Below are 18,402 nucleotides of genomic sequence, written 5' to 3' on the forward strand. Positions count from 1 at the left end.
ACAATTGAAACAAAAACAAAAACATTAAATGAGTTTATCAGTGTGCATGGATGATATTGCCAATTAGTATGGTGCTGATCCTGTTCTTTTTGTAGATATTATGAAAGAGGAGAAGTACTCAGGTGAGTGAGTGTGAAAATGAGACACTAAGAGTTAGTAGGTATGTGGGCAAGTGGAGGAGAGAGAATAGAGTGAATGTGGAATAATGAGGTGGACATCCCGGTTCCAGAGAGTAAAAGTCTGCCATATTCTTTCTACCTGTGCACTTAACACAGGTGATATCACTAATTATCTGATCTACCTGGCAGCTAATTAGGATGAGCTGGTTTACTTAATGGTTGGATCAAATACTTGGCAGGACTTTTACTTTCTGAACCCGGGATGTCCACCTCTTGTACCAACACAGGATCACATAATAGATAGACTTGATATTAAATTATATTAAGCTACAAATACAATGTTTTCATGTACAAGCTGAGTAGACATTAACAACCATCTGGTCTGATTTCTGCAACAGGTATGAAACAAAATTTGGAAACACTAAATGTGCAATATAAAAATATTAGCAATGAGAAAAGGGATGTGGAGACACGACACGACAGTTATGGCACCAAGTGTAGAATTGTCTGGAAAACAATGCCCTTTGCCCTTTCCAACTTTTACATAACCGTATTGGACAGCCGTAGACACATTGAAAGAATAGGGTTGAGGCAGATGTGTTCAGTTGGTTGCAGTATGCAATATCACCCTTAGATGGCACTAAATCCTAACTAAACTTCAACTAACTTTGATTCTAACCCCATATAACTTTTCTAACATATTTCCCTTTAGTGATACAAGTACAACAGACAATTTGACACATCCCTTGTACTTTAACAGGTGTTAAAGAGCAGTTAGACACACTGAGGATGGAGCACACTAATGTGACTTTGGCTTTGAATGCTACTCAGGCTGACATGTCAGGTGGGGAAGAATACACAAGCACTACATTTCTATAGACATGTATATCATGGATTATTATCTTAAAAGATCATCTGAAAATTAAATTAGATAACTATGAATTAGATAATTTACCATCACTAAAATGTTTATTTTAGTGATGGTATATTGTATATTCACATAGGCCTACTGTAGCTGTATCAAACACTAATGATCAACCACCTATCAGATTTTCTACTGACCCTTACTAATGTGAAACTAACACTTATCAATCATAAACCCAGCACTAAGAATCATTCTCTCTCTCTCTCTCTCTCTCTCTCTCTCATGCCTGACTTCAGCTGAATTGTCATTTAGTCATTTATGTTTCCCTTTTGGGTTCTTTAGCCTAAAGCAAGAACAAACCTCTGGGAAGTTGCTGCTATTAGAATACTGAATATTTTTCATGCACATGGATTCATTCATCATGGCCATCTTGTTAATGCAACACTGTTGATTTATTTTTCTTAACAGAAACTGAAAGGATGTTAGCTGATCAGAAAAACAAAAATGATAATCTCACCAAGGAAATCACAAAACTAACAACTGAGCTTCAAGGTTAGATTTATTCTGTTTAATGTCAAGCTTTCTGTTTCTGATGCATGTAGTGGATGAATGAGCATTGATCTTTCTCTATTAGTATTTGCCAATGTAACAAGAGGATACTTAATATAACGACCTTTCTTTCTGTTAAAATGACAATATATAAAAGAATTAAGACAAACAATATATGAGTTTTGATGGTCATCATTTAGTGCATAATGAACAAATATACAAATTATTTTAAAAGGAGTGAGGAGGTGTGCAGAGGACTGGGAGTACCACGATGGATCATTTTACCACTTCTCCTCTGATAAGAAGAACTGGACAGATAGCAAAGATGCCTGTGTGACCATGGGGGGACACCTGGTCATCATAAACAGTGCAACAGAAATGGTATGAAAAATCACTTCCTCAAAAATGTTTTATGTCTCACTATGCGACTTTGATAACCGTTACATAGAAATTAAATATCTTCATTTAGCTGTAGAAATCAGTTGAGTAATGTGTAGTGTTTCTTCTGAGTGACTTCCTTGGTTGTGACCTGACCTACTAGTACTTGTGCATAACAAGGTGTAAGTTGCTTTGGATGAAATGAATAAATGTTCATGTAAATGGTGTTGCGTGGTATTCAATTAGCATAATATTTTGGCCAGTTCATTGAAATACCATTTGTTTGTGCAGGTCAGTATTAATGCTATTGCAGTGCGCAATCTGCACATTGAATATTAAACAAATTAGAGTCCCATGTCATGTAGAAAACATGAGGTTTATTGAAAATTTACATTAAGCAATTCCTTTTCTTCCATTGATGACATGGCTAAGGATAAAACGTTACCTCCACAAGAAGGTCATGTTTTCAGTTTGGTTTCACTGTTTGTCTGTCTGTTTGTATGCAGGATTACACCAAAAATACTGACACAATTTTTCATGACACTTGGTGGAAAAGACTAGCATAGCATGGCCAAAAGACAAGAACATAACATTTTGGATCAGATCCCCCTCCGGGGTCAACAAATAGCTTTCTCTACTGTTACATCATACGGCATTGGCATACATGCCTGGCTCTCTGGTGTTCTCATGGCATGCACGAGTGGCTTAAAGCAGAGACTTTGGGTGCAGATTATATTGCTACTTGCATGCGTACTCTCTACTTGGTGCTCAGTACTCCAGCTCGTGCCTCGTTCAAAGCTTGACGTCATGAAGGATGTCACATTTGTTAAACTGCTACCAGAGTAATAAGGAACGAGGGGAGAGGACCCTTACACGTGGGTTAGTGCTAGATCAGCTCCATCAGACAGACAATGGGTCAGGTGTTCCATAGTACACAGGTGTGATTAGTGCCTTTGCTGTGAGGCAACAGATGATGTGAGGGGCTTCGATCTAACCATGTCCTTAACGCCTACAGTCTCTGCCTCATGCAAATCTCCAGTAAAACGGCTATTTTAAGTTACAGTTTTTCTTGATTTCTTTGACCTGCTTAAAGAAACTGGGATCCACTTGGTCTTTATGAACACCTTCTTTGTACAGCAGAAGTAAACTCTTGCGAATGTGTTCACGTTTTCATTGGGTTCACACAGTTCTCACACCCTTTTGCAAAGCAGGTCAAAGCAATTGAGAAAAACTGTAAAAAAGTTCAACTTCTCACATGGTGGTTTCCTAGAAGAAAATTGCCTAAATTATGTCGTCATATTACAGTTACAATTCATAATTGCAGGTCAAAACTGCAATGTTTGGAACTATTTGTAATTTGACATCATCTGTGCCTTTTGGTATTTGGATTTGGCAACACCCCTGATCTAAATGCACACCCACGCAAACCTAAAAAGCCACTTGCAGTTTATGCTGCTGTACTGACTACCCTGGTGGCAGAAGCTTTTCCAGACTATGACACTCAAGCAAAAATCTTTGAAGTTTTTAGGTGTTTTGTGACTGGATTGGGCTCATCACTCCAGCTCAAAATCTATGAGCATGGAACTTTGACACTGGAGGCTGCTCTTAAAGTTGCAACACAGTGTGAAAGAGGTCAGCTAGTTCTTAGCATAGCCTCTCCCTCTTCAGTCATGCCAGTGACTATTGATCACACCACCTCATCCAGTCTTGCTTCAGCACTTTTGCTGAATTAACAGCTGCTATTGCTGAGCTTGAAGCCTTATGTCACTTTCAAGACATCAGATGACAGATTGGATCAACTTTCACAGCAGTTCTTTAGCCATCGTCAGGAGGTGTCAGGGATTCTGCATCCACAACATCACGCATGTGCAACTGCTGATTACACCACCTGACACACCAGTCACAACCAATCAGTTGATGTCCACCTTCAGCGCTGCTGATTGGACTGCTGTGTTCCATCCTGCACATCACCAAACGTCCCACATCCTGAGATGACCACTCTCTTCCTCGATGCCATTCTCCAGGATGATGGGATGGCCTCCTGTGATGATGCCTACAGTACTTCCATTGTCTTAGCCACTCTCCCTCCTACTACTGTACATGTGTGAGTGTGCCCATGGCCACACTCCTTTCATTGCCCACTACACATCCCCAAAGGCCTACCACACTGATTCTCCTAGCCACTCTTTCTTGGGTGCATCTGTAGTGTCTCACCCTGTAGATTGCTTCTCCCATGCTACTCATAATACATAACCCTATTAGCCCCCACTCACTTTCCCCTCACTTCAAACAAACTACATGCTCAGATGTAACACTGTAATATGTTGTAGAACTGTAATGTGTTGATGACATGTTGGACAGACTGTCAGGAGCTTGTACCAGTTCCACATGATGCCAATGGGCCTTTCCAATGCCCTTTCAGTGCTTGATGGAACTTGTTCTGCATGGATTACATTGGAGCATTCAGCTTGATTTATTTAGACATCATAGTCTTTGGTGAGAACTTCAAACATCACCCACCAGGGGCGTCGGACTGGGGGTAAAACCACTACTGATTATATAGGCCCAAGGGGAGAGAGGGTCCTTGAAAAGTCTGGAATTGTCATGAGCTCTCTCTCTGCCTGGTAACACGTGCTGATTGAAGTCTGATGACCTCCACCTGTTCCTGCTCTGCTCTGCCTCACCCTCGTTACCTACCAGCTGCACTGCATTCACCACTCATCATGCCCTCTATATAAAGCCTTGCTTTTCAGTCCACACTTGTCAGATCGTCTGCAACCAGCACCAGTTACCTGCCTGTTTTTGAAAACGCCTCTGACTCTTTGCCTGTGATCCCGGACCCGCTCGACTACTTCTGTGTTCTCCAGCCCCGGTAATCTTGACCTGCCTTCCGTCCCTCTTCTACGAATACCGCCTAGTCCTTGACTGTACTGCTGCTTCGTTTCAATTGCTGTTGTGTGTGTGTTTCCCCCAGGACTTCCCGGATCATCCAGCTCCTGCCATCGCTGTTCGGCTACTGGGGGAACACACACACGCAGACTCTTGGAACTCCTGTACCCCCCCCGGAACCCCTGAAACCCCCAACCCTTAAATAAACTTTTGAACGTGACGCTTTTGTGGTCCTCGTCCTGTTTGGTGTCTGACAGGAATATATTTTATTTTACCTGGGTTGAGGAACATGAGGGCCCAGGACTGCCTATTCGGGGGCCCAGGATCTAAAACTACAATCCTCTAAATGTCACCTTTCTCCTTCTTCAGTCACAATCCTTGGTCATAGGGTTTCCAGAAGTGATGTCGAGCCTGACCCAACAAACACAAAAAAGGTCTAAGATCTCTATGATTGGTGCATAGTGCATCGTGATGGTGACAACATATAAATGCTGATGCTATGTCTTGAAAGGAGCATGCCTATGTTTCCACAGCCCTATGTTTCCACAGCTCTATGTTCCCACAGCTCTATGTTCCCAGACACTAACCCTAACCTAGAAATGTGGGAACATTGGGCTGTGAGAACACAGAGCTGACACGGTCTCGCAGGCCTCCTCATGAGCCCGTTGAAAGTCTTAGCCCCTCAATACATTCATCAATGATTCTGCACAGCAGTGCATCACACCCTCTCACAAACACCTGCCACCTCTGTCCAATCTCGAAGGGTTTCTACCATGTTGCCAGCCACACCAACAATTTCTCAACAACCCCCTGTACATCCAACCACACCAGTACCCTATCAACTCCCTCATCACAACCCTACTGATTATTCAGCCCCTGTTGCAATCATCCATGCCCAATCCCTACGTTTGCCTGTTCATCATTTATACAAGCCAATGCTACATGTGCTGTTGGTTTTTCATGCTCTGTGTTGATCTTGTTTTTTTTTTTTTGTTTTTTTGGCCGCTCACCTGCCTTAAAAGGGCCTGGGAGTATTATGTAGCACTGAAAATGTGCAAGGACTTTCGTTTTGATATGGTTTATACACTTTGGGCAAAATTGGCCCATTCACACTTGAATCCCTTTTCAGCTATGCGCATTCTCGCTTCTGTCACACCCACAGCAGGTTCGATATCAAGGTGGCCTTATGAAAGACGCATGATTTATTTTAAATTGAACCAGACTGATCCACCACCATGTTTATTTAGATTGATATGAAAACATGTTGTCGACGAAATATTTTAATGCAAATTTGTGTCTTTAATAATATTGTTAAGAGACACATGGATTATGAAGATAGCCTACAAGTTTGAACTGAAGATGAACAACAGGCTATCACACATTATGTATAATGCAGTCCCCACTTTTACTTTTATTTCAATGAAATCAAGTGTGGGGTCCACTGATTATAGGTTACTTTTTATATATAATTTTTAATCTAGAAGTAGGATAATCTGACATGCTGAAACAACCACTCTGTGTTATTATTGAGTTGTTACGTAACTTATTAAAATTATATTTCTCACATTAGGAATTCCTCAAGGACGAGATAAACAGCAACACAAAAAAATTCTGGATTGGTCTAACTCAGGATCCTCCAGAGGGCAGATGGCATTGGTTGGATAATACAACCTTCCCAAACATGTTGGTACAATCCAGACATTTATCCTGGTCTTTAAAGGTGCTCTAAGCGATGCTGGGTAACGTCACTTCTGTTGACTTTCAAACAAAACAGAGAGCTAGCTCGCTACTTCCTCCTGTGTTTTTTCCTGCGATTGAAACTCTCCTAAACGCGCATCTCGTCTGTGATTTGCTGGAACAGTTTGTTATGTTTTTATGGGCTAGGTTTGCCCAGGTTGTTTTTGTTGCCGTTTTTGGAGCATTTTTTTACAGTGTATTCAGGACACAGACAGCTAGCGGTTGGTTAGGTGATGTTTGCAGTAAGTGACATAAAATGTTTTAGCTTAAAAAACACGTGGCATCGCTTAGAGCATCTTTAATCAATAGAATGAATAGCTTTCATTAGTTACATTTATGCAGACGAAACAAAGAACAGAAGTGTTGTCCATAACGCTGTATGGCTATGTTCACATTACAAGCCTCATTCTTGAAATCAGATTTTTTTGCTCAAATTTATCTTGACAGTTCACATTTAGAATTTTAAATTACCTGTATTTAACTCTACTGAGAAGGCATCTATGTTCCAAATTGATATGCTTTGGAGTTGGTCAGATGTTGCATCACAACAACTAGATTATCAATTAAAATCGAAGTTAAATCCTTAAAGTTGCTAATTTTGCTAATTGCAAAAAAGTAGCTAATCTATGTATTGACGTACATTTCACTCCAGAGGATGGGAAACAGCTCATGTCAGCTGTATCTCACAAGATCTAAGGCAACTAAATTGTGCCATTTCAACAGGGTTCATAGGGAGAGCTGATGCAACAGGATACTATACCTTTCGGGAAAGAAGCATGCATAGATTAATTCTGTAATTTGTGGTGCATTGCCAGCTAATATATCCAATCAAGAACCAAATGTGCAAATGAATTAAATCTGATTAGAAAAGATCAGATTCAGATCAGATCTGTGTCACATCAAGGAAAAAATAACATATGAGTAATTTCAGCCTGGTAATGTGAATATAGCCTGACTGAATAGTGACCATCACAAGGTTTTAATCTGAATGATGCCATCCTCCTACTTTTCTCTAAACCATTATAACAACAAAGTCATGTGACAGACCTTTGGAGGCTAGACCCATGGGCTGTGGCAGTTAGCGTATCTGGGGTCATGCCTCTTCCTCTTGCCTGGAACACTTCATTTCGTTCCAAGTGACGTCACCAAGAGATGGTGATGGTCATTGTTGGTGTCATAACACATAACTTAGACCTCACTCTGACGTTACCACGGTCTTACTCTGGATGAGTAATAACATAAATGTTACAAGAAAAGGTGGATTCCCCCTCACTAATCCCAAAGCCCTAACCAGTAGGCCACGACTGCCCCAACGCAAATTGCTTAACTAACTATAACAAAAATTGCTTGCTTGTCCACTCAAGCCATGGCAGAGTTTGGTAAAGGGATGCCTTCTAGTTGACAAAGTGCCCATGTGGTCATCCTGGGTGTGGGATCATGGTGACCGTGTGTGGGATCATACTACAGTACATGGAATGGAATGAAACATTCTCCCCGGCTCCATAGACATGTTGGCAACCTTCTGCTGAATATTCTCAGAGAGGGCTGTGTAAGCCAGCCAGATCTGCCTGTGTCAACATAGTCATATCCATGCTAATGCCATGGGTCCGCTGAGAGTGAGTAATCAGGGCAGTATCTATCAAGTTCTTGGTGTCCTGGTCCACTCTCTGAGTCAAATCAGAATAGTGAGATGATTAATTTTGGTTGGTCGGTTTCATCATATTGCCTCTGTGGGCACCTTGGGTCAGTGGTCACCATGAGTGGTCCAAGAAAGGTTAAAGTTGCCGTTTCCCTATCTATTGGTGTCATATCAGTTTAACCTCTAGTGGGTATTGTGCTACACCTGGCCGAAAGAGACGGACGCAACTCTGTCATGTCAGCCTACTGAAGCCTTACTTTGAGCGTAAATGCGTGATTGCCGAACATTAATTGTCTACTGCAACTGTTAATACTGTTTTGTGCTCTGCCCCTAGCCTTTTGGTGGCAGCAACGGGTGAAGGCAGTGCTGAGTGTCCCTCCAATTGTCCTGCAGCGTCCGCCCTTCCCCATTCAGTGGTGGCAGCGCTGGATGAGGTGGACGTGAGCGAGCCCGATAATGCGGTCTTATTAGGAAGACTTAAAAATACGGAATCGTTGGCTAATTTCCCGCTAATTTTGAGTCATCTAACCCCAGACCAGGCACCTGAGTTGGGAACTCTTATAAAAGAATTCCCAACATTGGGTGCACATGTCCAAAAACAAACTCATGACATAGACGTTGGGGATTCTTTCCCCATTCGCCAGCACTGTTAGAGAGTCTCGGGTGAGAGGCAGAAACTTTTGGAGACAGAAGTGCAATATTTATTAAATGATTGCTGATTGCTGAACAATCGTTTTCTAGCTGGGCTTCGCCTTGCCTGCTAGCTGAACTTGCACCGACTACCGAAAATTGAACAGTATCACTAAACCAGATTCATTCCCCTTGCCGTGCATTGAAGATTGCGTGGATCAAGTGGGGTCAGCTAAATTTGTCAGTAAATTTGATTTAAGTATAAGTATATATACTTTTTTGATCCCGTGAGGGAAATTTGGTCTCTGCATTCAACCCAATCGGTGAATTAGTGAAACACAAACAGCACACAGTGAACACACAGTGAGGTGAAGCACACACTAATCCCGGCGCAGTGAGCTGCCTGCATCAACAGCGGCGCTCGGGGAGCAGTGAGGGGTTAGGTGCCTTGCTCAAGGGCACTTCAGCCTCGGCAACCCTCCGGTTACAAGTCCAGAGTGCTAACCAGTGGGCCACGGTTTGTTGAAGGGATATTGGCAAATTCCCTTAACAAAGCGCGTGTGGGAGGTTTCAGCGTTCATTACACCGAGTGGCCTGTATGCGTACAACGTCATGAGCTTTGGGTTACGTAACGCTCCCGGTACGTTTCAACGCCTACAAAAAAGCTGCCATCTTTGAGATCCGGTATCTGGCAATTTTTCCTATGGTGAATTATCGCACCTGTTAAACTCAAGGGAAAAAAGTCTGAAATAAAGTAAAGGGAAAAAAGTCTGAAATAAAGACGTTTTGCTGAGCACACTTTTGTCCTCTTCCTTCGAGTGGGTACTGTGATCTATGGTACGTTAAGATGGCAAACTTAAGATTTTTGCTACCCCACAGCTAAATTGCTAACTAGCTAACTTAACTTAATGGCTAGTTACATTGCAAGTTAGCTCTGGGGTAGCAAAAATCAAAGTGTGCCATCATCTCGTACTGGAGATCACAGTATCAACTCGAAGGCAGAGGACAAAAGTGTCAATGTGGAAACACCTACAAGTATCTGGGCTTACACCTGGACAATAAACTGAACTGGTCAACCAATACTAAAGCACTCTACAAGAAAGGGCAGAGCAGCCTGTACTTTCTGAGGAGGCTGCGGTCCTTCAATGTCTGCAGTAAGTTGTTTTACCAGTTTGTTGTTGCCAGCGTCCTCTTCTATGCTGTGGTATGCTGGGGAGGAAGCACAAAGAAGAAGGATGCTGGGCGACTAGACAGGCTGGTAAGGAAAGCTGGCTCTGTCATTAGAGCCGAAGTGGAGTGCATCACTTCAATATCAGACAAAAGGACCCTGAACAAACTGATCAACATCTTGGACAATGAAGGTCATCCACTCCACAGCACTATTACAAAGCAGAAGAGCTTGATCAGCTGGACACTTCGCTCACTGCACATATGCATATCCCCTCCTTCCCTTCCACCAGGCTTGTGCAAAATTCCAGAATTGAATTGAAACTGGCTCTTAAATTCCAATTCAATTCTTGAATTTCACTTGCATTTCAATTGAAGTAACAAACAGGAAGCAGAATTGCAATTTGAATTGTGCACAACCCTGCCTCCGACAGCCTGGATTGTGGCCGTACTTAATACTTTTTATTTAATACTTGACCAATGGCTGTAACCCTATTACTTACAACCTATTCTTGCACTGATAAAGTTTTTATATTACTTGTCTACATTATTCTCTTATATGTCCATATTTACTAGCCTAGAAATCTAGACGCGCCCCTAGCGGCAGCAAATTACATTTGCTGGCAGGGCTAGTCTAGCAACTCTCCGTTGGCTTGTGAGCTCCAGAAATCAAAACTCAATCAGGCCAATGAAATCGTGTATAGAGTCGTTAGGTGGGCTTAACATAATGATTGATGGCAGAGTTGCAACGGTTTGGCTTGAATTCCCTGCTACTTCAAAACAAATAAGATGGATGTTGCTGTTGGCGAACAGTGTGACACGAGTTAAGCTTTTATTAAGTTGGCAAACTAGCCAACTAGCTCCGCTGGTGGGAAACGCATGGGACTCATAGCGGTGCCGCTGTCCTATTGCGTGCAGAGAGAATTTGAAAGACAACTGATTATCCCGCCCCTCGGACTGAGAACTGCGAACGGTGAGTGCCCAGACCCTACATTTTAATGTGGGTCTGGCTCACAAGCCAACGGAGAGTTGCTAGACTAGCCCTGGCAGCAAATTTAATTTACTTTCTAATTCACTTTCTATCTATCTGAAAGTGTGTAGAGTAAAACATTTGCATTTCCGATTTCGTTGTCCCCACAAGACTTTAACAGGTATTTTAAACTTCTCAGATCATGTTGCCTCAGTCGCCCGATCATGCCGTTTCGCACTCTACAACATACGGAAAATCAGGACTTACTTGACTCAAGATGCTACCCAACTTCTGGTTCAGGCAATAGTCATCTCACGACTCGACTACTGCAATGCCCTCCTGACAGGTCTCCCAGCCTGCGCAGTGAAACCACTTCAGATGATCCAGAACGCGGCGGCGCGCCTGGTCTACAACCAACCCAAAAGGGCACATGTTACCCCGCTGCTCATCCAGCTACACTGGCTACCTATGGCGGCCCGCATCAAATTCAAGGCTCTAACGCTTGCCTACAAAGTAGTCTCCGGTTCTGCTCCCACCTACTTGAATGCCCTCATACAGACATACGCTACCTCCAGACCGCTGCGCTCCTCAGACGAACGACGTCTAGCTCTACCACCGGTACGCTCAAGCCAATCCAAACTTTTTTCATCTGTCGTTCCTCGTTGGTGGAACACACTGCCAGTTCCTACAAGGGCAGGGACATCCTTCTCCATTTTCAAAAAACTCCTGAAGACCCAGCTCTTTAGAGAACATCTCCTCTCATAGCAACACTTACAACAAGTCTTACTGATCCTAGCACTCACCAGCCGTCTTAAACTGACAAGTAACTGTTAAAAACAGCACTCACTGATGCACTTATTCTTACTGTACTTTAATGTTTTTAAATTGTCCTAAAATTGTTGAGAATTGTTCTAAAACTTAAACTGTTTACCATGTTGTTAGTCGCTTTGGCTAAAAAAGCGTCAGCCAAATGTAAAGTAATGTAATGTAATGTAATTTTCTCATAGGAAAAATCTCAAGATACCGTATCTCCTTATCACTCTCAAAAAGGATGTGTGGAAATAACACATTGATGTGTTTAGGTAAGGACAACACAGTTTGTGTTGTTTCCATATGTGCAAAGATGTAGCCAAACTTCAGAGGTCTATTTGTGCTTTTCTTACTGATGTGTGATAATGTAGCCTCGTGGTGCAGGAGAAGCAGACAGGTTTAGGTGTAAAATTGGCGGATATAATCCGAAAACACCCGTGAAAAGTAACCACTATTAATTACAAAAAAACAAAGATGCATAGACTAGATAAAATACAAAAAAAAAAAAACGCAGTCACACATTGGACTATAACTAGATGTACCGCAGAGCGGTACAAAATATGACCGCCACCCAGTCCAGCACATTTTTTCCACAAAAATAAATCACGCTGACAGGCCTATATGATTCTAACTGTCTCACTAAATTGCATTATCCACACTCAATTCTCACTGGTATCTGCTAGACAACAAGTATCAAAACATGATTAGTTCATAGATTTCACATGTAAAATTCATTTTACACAACCCCACCCCCATCTTGCCTGTTCATAATTCTGAGAAATTCTTGAAATGTGTGCGTGTACACGTTTATGTGTGTGGGTGTGTGTGCGTGCTTGTGTGTTTGCCTGCGTATGTGTGTTTGTGCATGTGCATGCATGCGTACATATGTCTACTGTGTGAGTATGTGTCATACGTATGATTTACTGTGAATGTATGTGTGTGCGTGTGTATCTGTTTATGCACATGTGTGCACATGGAATGGGTTAACATGACCCCTGGAGGCAAACATACGGAAAAAATTGGTCATCCTAGGCCCTAGGGTTCTCAAGATATTCACAGAAAACTATGTCTTCCCTACCCTCCTTTCGGGGGGTCCAGTAGAGCGGGGGGGGGGGGGCTACAGATCAAAACGAAAAACGATGGTTCCATGCTATCCATGTGGGATTACATGCCCACCAAGTTTCGTGTGTCAGTGTCCCTGGAATCCTTGTTGGTGTACGGTCACTAAATGTACACATAAATTATTTTATTGTAAGGCCCCCCCCATGAATGAAAGTTCATAAAACTTGGCATGCATTCGGAGGGTGTCATAATGATCCTACACTTTTCGTGCAGTTTTGACCATGTCAGCCAGAGATATTGTGATGAAAACACCTAATTTTTTGCTTTTTAATTTTTAACTAGGTGGCGCTATACATGAAATAAGTGGTAATGGGATGGGTTGACATGCCCCCTTAAGACCAACATACAAAAAAAAGGTGGACCTCCTAGGCCCTACGGTTCTCGAGATATTCACAGAAAACTGTCTCCGGCCACCTACAGGCCAGTTGGTGTATAGTAACATAAATTAATTTATTGTGTGGCCCCCCATTAACGGAATTCCACGAAACTCGGCGTGTATTCAGAGGGTGTCATAATGATCCTACACTTCCAATTTCGTGCAGTTTTGACTATGTTAGGTCACAGATACCTGCGATTACAACACCTCATTTTTACTTTTTTGTGTTTAACTAGGTGGCGCTATACATGAAATGAGTGGTTATGGAATGGGTTAACATGGCCCCTTGAGATCAACATACAAAAAAAAATGGTCCTCCTAAACCTTACGGTTCTCGAGATATTCACAGAAAACTGTGTCTGCCCTACGCTCCTTTCGGGGGGTGCAGTCCAGTCCTAACCACTCACAGCAGTGTCAGGTACACACAACATGTGCAATTTTAGAGGCCCTTACCTTCTCCCTCCACAGGGATTTAAAGTGATCAGGTGACCTCCCCTAATTGAAAAAAACAGGCCTACTCCTTATTAGGCTAATCAGCCAATTTGGGTACCCAGGGGCACATGCCCCTTCTTGCGCCTCCAGCGCAACTACACAAACTAAATCAAAGAACCTGCAGTTGAAATCATAACACTGGCAGAAAAATAACAGTAACAGAATTAGCCCATTTCACAAGATGGGGCCGCTGTGTAAATCAACTTCCTGTGGAAGAGCACTGTCCCATAGACAGCAAAAGAAAAGTCCACAGGAAAGACAGAAACAGGACACATTTTACCCTGCCAATTAAGGTATCATTAACATCAGTGAGGCCGGACACCTGGACACTGTGAAATTGGTCTATCTGTGCACTCTGCCAAAGGAACATACCACCTACAATGAAAAAACATGCCAAAAACATAATTAACTATAAACATAGTGTCAGTGTGGGTCACTCTGTCACATGATGAATATGCATTAATGGGAGGGCAAGGGAAAAGTGGGAGTATCGCGCAAACACATGGGAGGACAAGTGCTTATAGCGATTGATTAGGTATCCGCCATATGTATGAAAACAGCGCACGCCTATTTTGTGGTTAAAATCTTCCTCCTGTTAAAAGCAGGTGTAATCCAAATTGGGGCTAAATGCGTCTATTACAGAAACTTTCAGAGACAGCTGAATCAGTATTCAGAGCATCAGTTGTCTTCATTGTATGTCAGAAGCAACCTTAACTTTTGTTTGCCTTTCTAATATTGTATTTTCACTTTCATGACATCCACTTTCCAATCTGCTAGACTAGTCATAGCCCTAGTCTACATGTAGTAAATTGTTTAAGGTTTTTTTTAAGTGGATTAGTAGAACTACTAGGCCTACTCGGTACATCGCTTCTTGTTGACATCTTATTATCATGTATGATCGCTAAACTTGGATTCTTTTTATTGTCGCAATCGGTTAACTCCATTCAACTGTGCTTTGGGTTTAGCTGTGAGCACTTTTAATATAATAAAAGTGTATATAGTGCGGCCTCTCTCCTACTTTACTCAGCTGTGAGCACGCGATTTGCGGGAACGGGCTGTGACGAGCGCGGTATACATAATTAAGTGACAGCTTAGTAAATTCCATGCAACATGGCAAAGCACAGTGTTTGCTTTCTGCACACAGAAAAAACTTGTTAGTAGCGCTTTCTTTGAAAATCCGGCCCTCAGTATTGCACATGTTACATAGGCGACAAGGAGAAATAACCACATACAGGGGTTAAGGGATACCTTATTCCAACAGAGGAATTCATTGTATGAAATTAGTTGCATAGATGCTCCACTCGCAGACACAGAGGGGAAATAAAGAATAGCCCATATGGTAAAGACTATGCAAAGGGGAAATACTGGACCATACAATTCTGTTATGGGTGGGTTCATACATACATTCCCCTCAAACGCTCACTTACAAGAGTGGTGCTAATTAAATTAAATTAGCCTAGAAACGGCATTCTTGTATGCGAATGTATGAGGTACAGAGGAATAGACAGACGTGTTTCAACTAAAATTCACTTCTCAATACAGTATAGTATCCTTCTCACCTGAACCACAAGGACTACGGAGAATAGGCACAGGTGTTATCCATTAACCTATCTGTATTTTTTAAAAAGACAAAAAAAAAAAACACAGGACAAACCTGACTCTGATAACTTTTCATCTGAGACCTTTTCGTCTGACTCCGCTTTTCCTGAGACCTGATGCCTTTTTATCTGATGTCTGACAGCTGAGAATGTCCTAAAATGTATACTGTACCCTAGTCACTAGTAACAATAAAGCAACAAAACCAGTTAGCAATCCTCAAAGAATACAAGGTGCCTGCACAATACTTTGGCGGATTACTGGCTTCTCAAAATGCACAAAATACGAGAAAGGCAAAGAGTAAGGGGCATGACCCCCAGATTTGCTATGGGCTCAGCCTCCAGAGGTCAGTCACATGGCTTGTTATAATGTTATAATGATCACGAGTTAGATAGGAGGATGGCATTATTTAGAGTAAAACCCTGGTGACGGGCAGAGTGAGGTCAAGATACATCTGGGATATGGAATATGATGTGATTTTCATTATCTAATTCTAATCACAGACCATGGTTTTCATTGATCATATCTATGTGTTCTGTTTACTCTTCATCCAGGTTTTGGGGTGACCACCAGCCCAATAACTGGCCAGGATATGACCCAGTTAATTTGGAAGACTGTGGCATGATTAAGAAAGGAACATGTTATGATGCTGCATGTAGTTTCCCAATTCCCAGGATCTGTGAGAGCAAAAGCTGTAGGGCCTGAGTTTAAACGAATATTACCACATTTATTTACTGACTTAGATTAAAGAAGCACTATGCAACAATTTTAGCAAAAATTACCTTACTTATGCAGGTGGTTCTACAACACTTTGGGGCAGCTGTGGCCCACTGGTTAGCACTCTGGACTTGTAACCGGAGGGTTGCCGGTTCGAGCCCCGACCAGTGGGCCGCGGCTGAAGTGCCCTTGAGCAAGGCACCTAACCCCTCACTGCTCCCAGAGCGCCGCCGTTGTAGCAGGCAGCTCACTGCACCGGGATTAGTGTGTGCTTCACCTCACTGTGTGTTCACTGTGTGCTGTTTGTGTTTCACTAATTCACCGATTGGGTTAAATGCAGAGACCAAATTTCCCCTCACGGGATCAAAAAAGTATACATACACTTATACTTACTTATACTTTCCGGGTCGTTTGGTGGGTGCTTCGTCTCCCCCTATCGCTTCTCAGCGGAAAAAAGGAATATGCAACTTTCTGTTCCCGGTCCGAAGAAAACCGGATGTGACTTAGCGGAAGTATCCAATCGCGCTTCGGAAATTTTGTCAGATTGTAGTTTCGAAGAAGACTGCAAAACGGACGCCGACTTGGCTTTGTTGCTGTTGAAATTGTAAGCAGCCTACCCTTGGGTGAACTTCGTTTTTGTAATTTGGTTTGATAGTCTCTTGAACAATGTGTTTGCTCGACCGTTTTATTGTGAGCCCTGTAAGTGTTTAGCTTGGTTTCTTGATAGCTCGCTAGTTAGTAGGGGTTTAGAGAGTCCAGAATGAATTTAATCAAGCCAGTACCTTTCCGGAAATGTTGCTGCCGCAGCTGGCATCTTTAGGGTAAAGTCCGTAACGTAAGTGTAATGTTGTTTGGAACTGTAGAAGATGTATAAAAATAGCGTTTTGTAGCGGCAAAATGACATGCCCTTGTCACTTCCAGGCTAACGAGTTTTGACTAAAAACGGTAAAATGGAACTTTCTCAAAACACATTCGAATGACATGATTTTGATGTCAAATCATGTACTCCCAATCATCCGTAAATTAATCTAAAGTGCATTTTACTCCGGATAATTCCTTTAAGGATCAGTACAAGGTATAATACTTTAACACCTCTGTACCGAAAGTGTAGCAGGTAACTCTTTCGTGTTTCCCCTGATAGAGGGAGAGCAGCTTCACAGAAGATAACTTCTGACGGCAAATTTGAGGAAAAGTTGGTAAACCACCCTTCTTACCTAATTTGAGGGTGCTGATTCTGAATATTTTGTTTACCAAGCCAAATTCTGAGTTCTAAGCCACATAATCAGCATTTTAACATAAAATTGCGATTTTCTTTGCTTATTGTTCCCTAAATTGGGTTGATTTCAAAAGTAAATCACTAAAGCCAAATAAAAGTGTTCTCTAAATACATGTTTGAGCATTAAAGAAACCATACTATAGTTTATTAATGTATTTAATGGGAACATGATTACAGTTAACATGTAATAAAATCGGAAATTCTAATCAAAACACAACCATATTTTTATTGCTAGCATAGTGAGTCACTCATGTGGTGTTTAATGCATTTCATCACAATAACAAGTTGCACAGATAACCTTCAACTCAGAATATATCCCACAGTATGGGGTTCACTCTTTATTACGACATCCCGTTATTACGACAACCCTCTATTACGACATACCGTTATTACGACATGCCTCTATTTAGACATGCCCCTACTCCGATTTTTTTTAGTACCGCTATTCCGTCATTAGTCTACCAATCCTCATTTTCAATTTATCTCTGCAGTTCCTGTACCCTATCAAATTCCAACATCCTAGATGCATGTGTAGCAAAGTGTTTGGTTGCAGTATATAAACTACCAGAGCAGGCTATTTAAGTAAATGAACATAGAGGCTGTCCTAGTCAATAAATAGTTTATTTGTTTTTAGTCCTTGTCTTATCGTTTTTTTTAGAAAGTTTCTTATTTTCTTTAAAAGGGGAGAGCGTACATGATACACATAACAATAACAAAGGAAAATACATACAACCAAAATAAAGACAAAATACCATGAAAAGACAAATGCCCCCAACTCTTAAGTAATATGGGCCCACACCCACCCACTACATCTCAGTCAGACCGCAACCTCTATAGAATCAAACTGGGAAGAGATGGACTAAGCTATAATTCACACAAAGTTACTTCGAAATACACACCATTCCACCTAAGGAAGTAATTTCATCACACGAGGATACACAGAGATTGTCAACCCACACTAACAAGTGCTCACACAAAGCAGGCTACTACACAGGTTTGGCTGACTAGGTGAAGTTCAGTAGGCCGCAGGCCATAGATGGACAAAGAGAGGAGAAAGGGGCAAAATATGA

General features: G+C 41.9%; 2 protein-coding genes across 2 annotated transcripts in view; both read left to right on the forward strand.

The window, feature by feature from the left end:
- LOC121690151 (C-type lectin domain family 4 member F-like) overlaps positions 1 to 18,402 on the forward strand; it is a 52,011-nt gene that overhangs the window by 18,813 nt on the left and 14,796 nt on the right. The window contains exons 6-9 of the mRNA XM_042070569.1: positions 96 to 122; positions 880 to 963; positions 1,453 to 1,536; positions 1,769 to 1,914. Of these exons, the coding sequence (XP_041926503.1) occupies positions 96 to 122; positions 880 to 963; positions 1,453 to 1,536; positions 1,769 to 1,914 (341 nt within the window). The remainder of the gene's footprint in view (positions 1 to 95; positions 123 to 879; positions 964 to 1,452; positions 1,537 to 1,768; positions 1,915 to 18,402) is intronic.
- LOC121690147 (C-type lectin domain family 4 member F-like) overlaps positions 1 to 18,402 on the forward strand; it is a 79,325-nt gene that overhangs the window by 1,531 nt on the left and 59,392 nt on the right. The gene's annotated exons all lie outside the window — the stretch shown is intronic.

This window comes from Alosa sapidissima, chromosome 18 (genome assembly GCF_018492685.1).
Source record: "Alosa sapidissima isolate fAloSap1 chromosome 18, fAloSap1.pri, whole genome shotgun sequence".
In the NCBI taxonomy this organism is placed as follows: Eukaryota; Metazoa; Chordata; class Actinopteri; order Clupeiformes; family Clupeidae; genus Alosa; species Alosa sapidissima.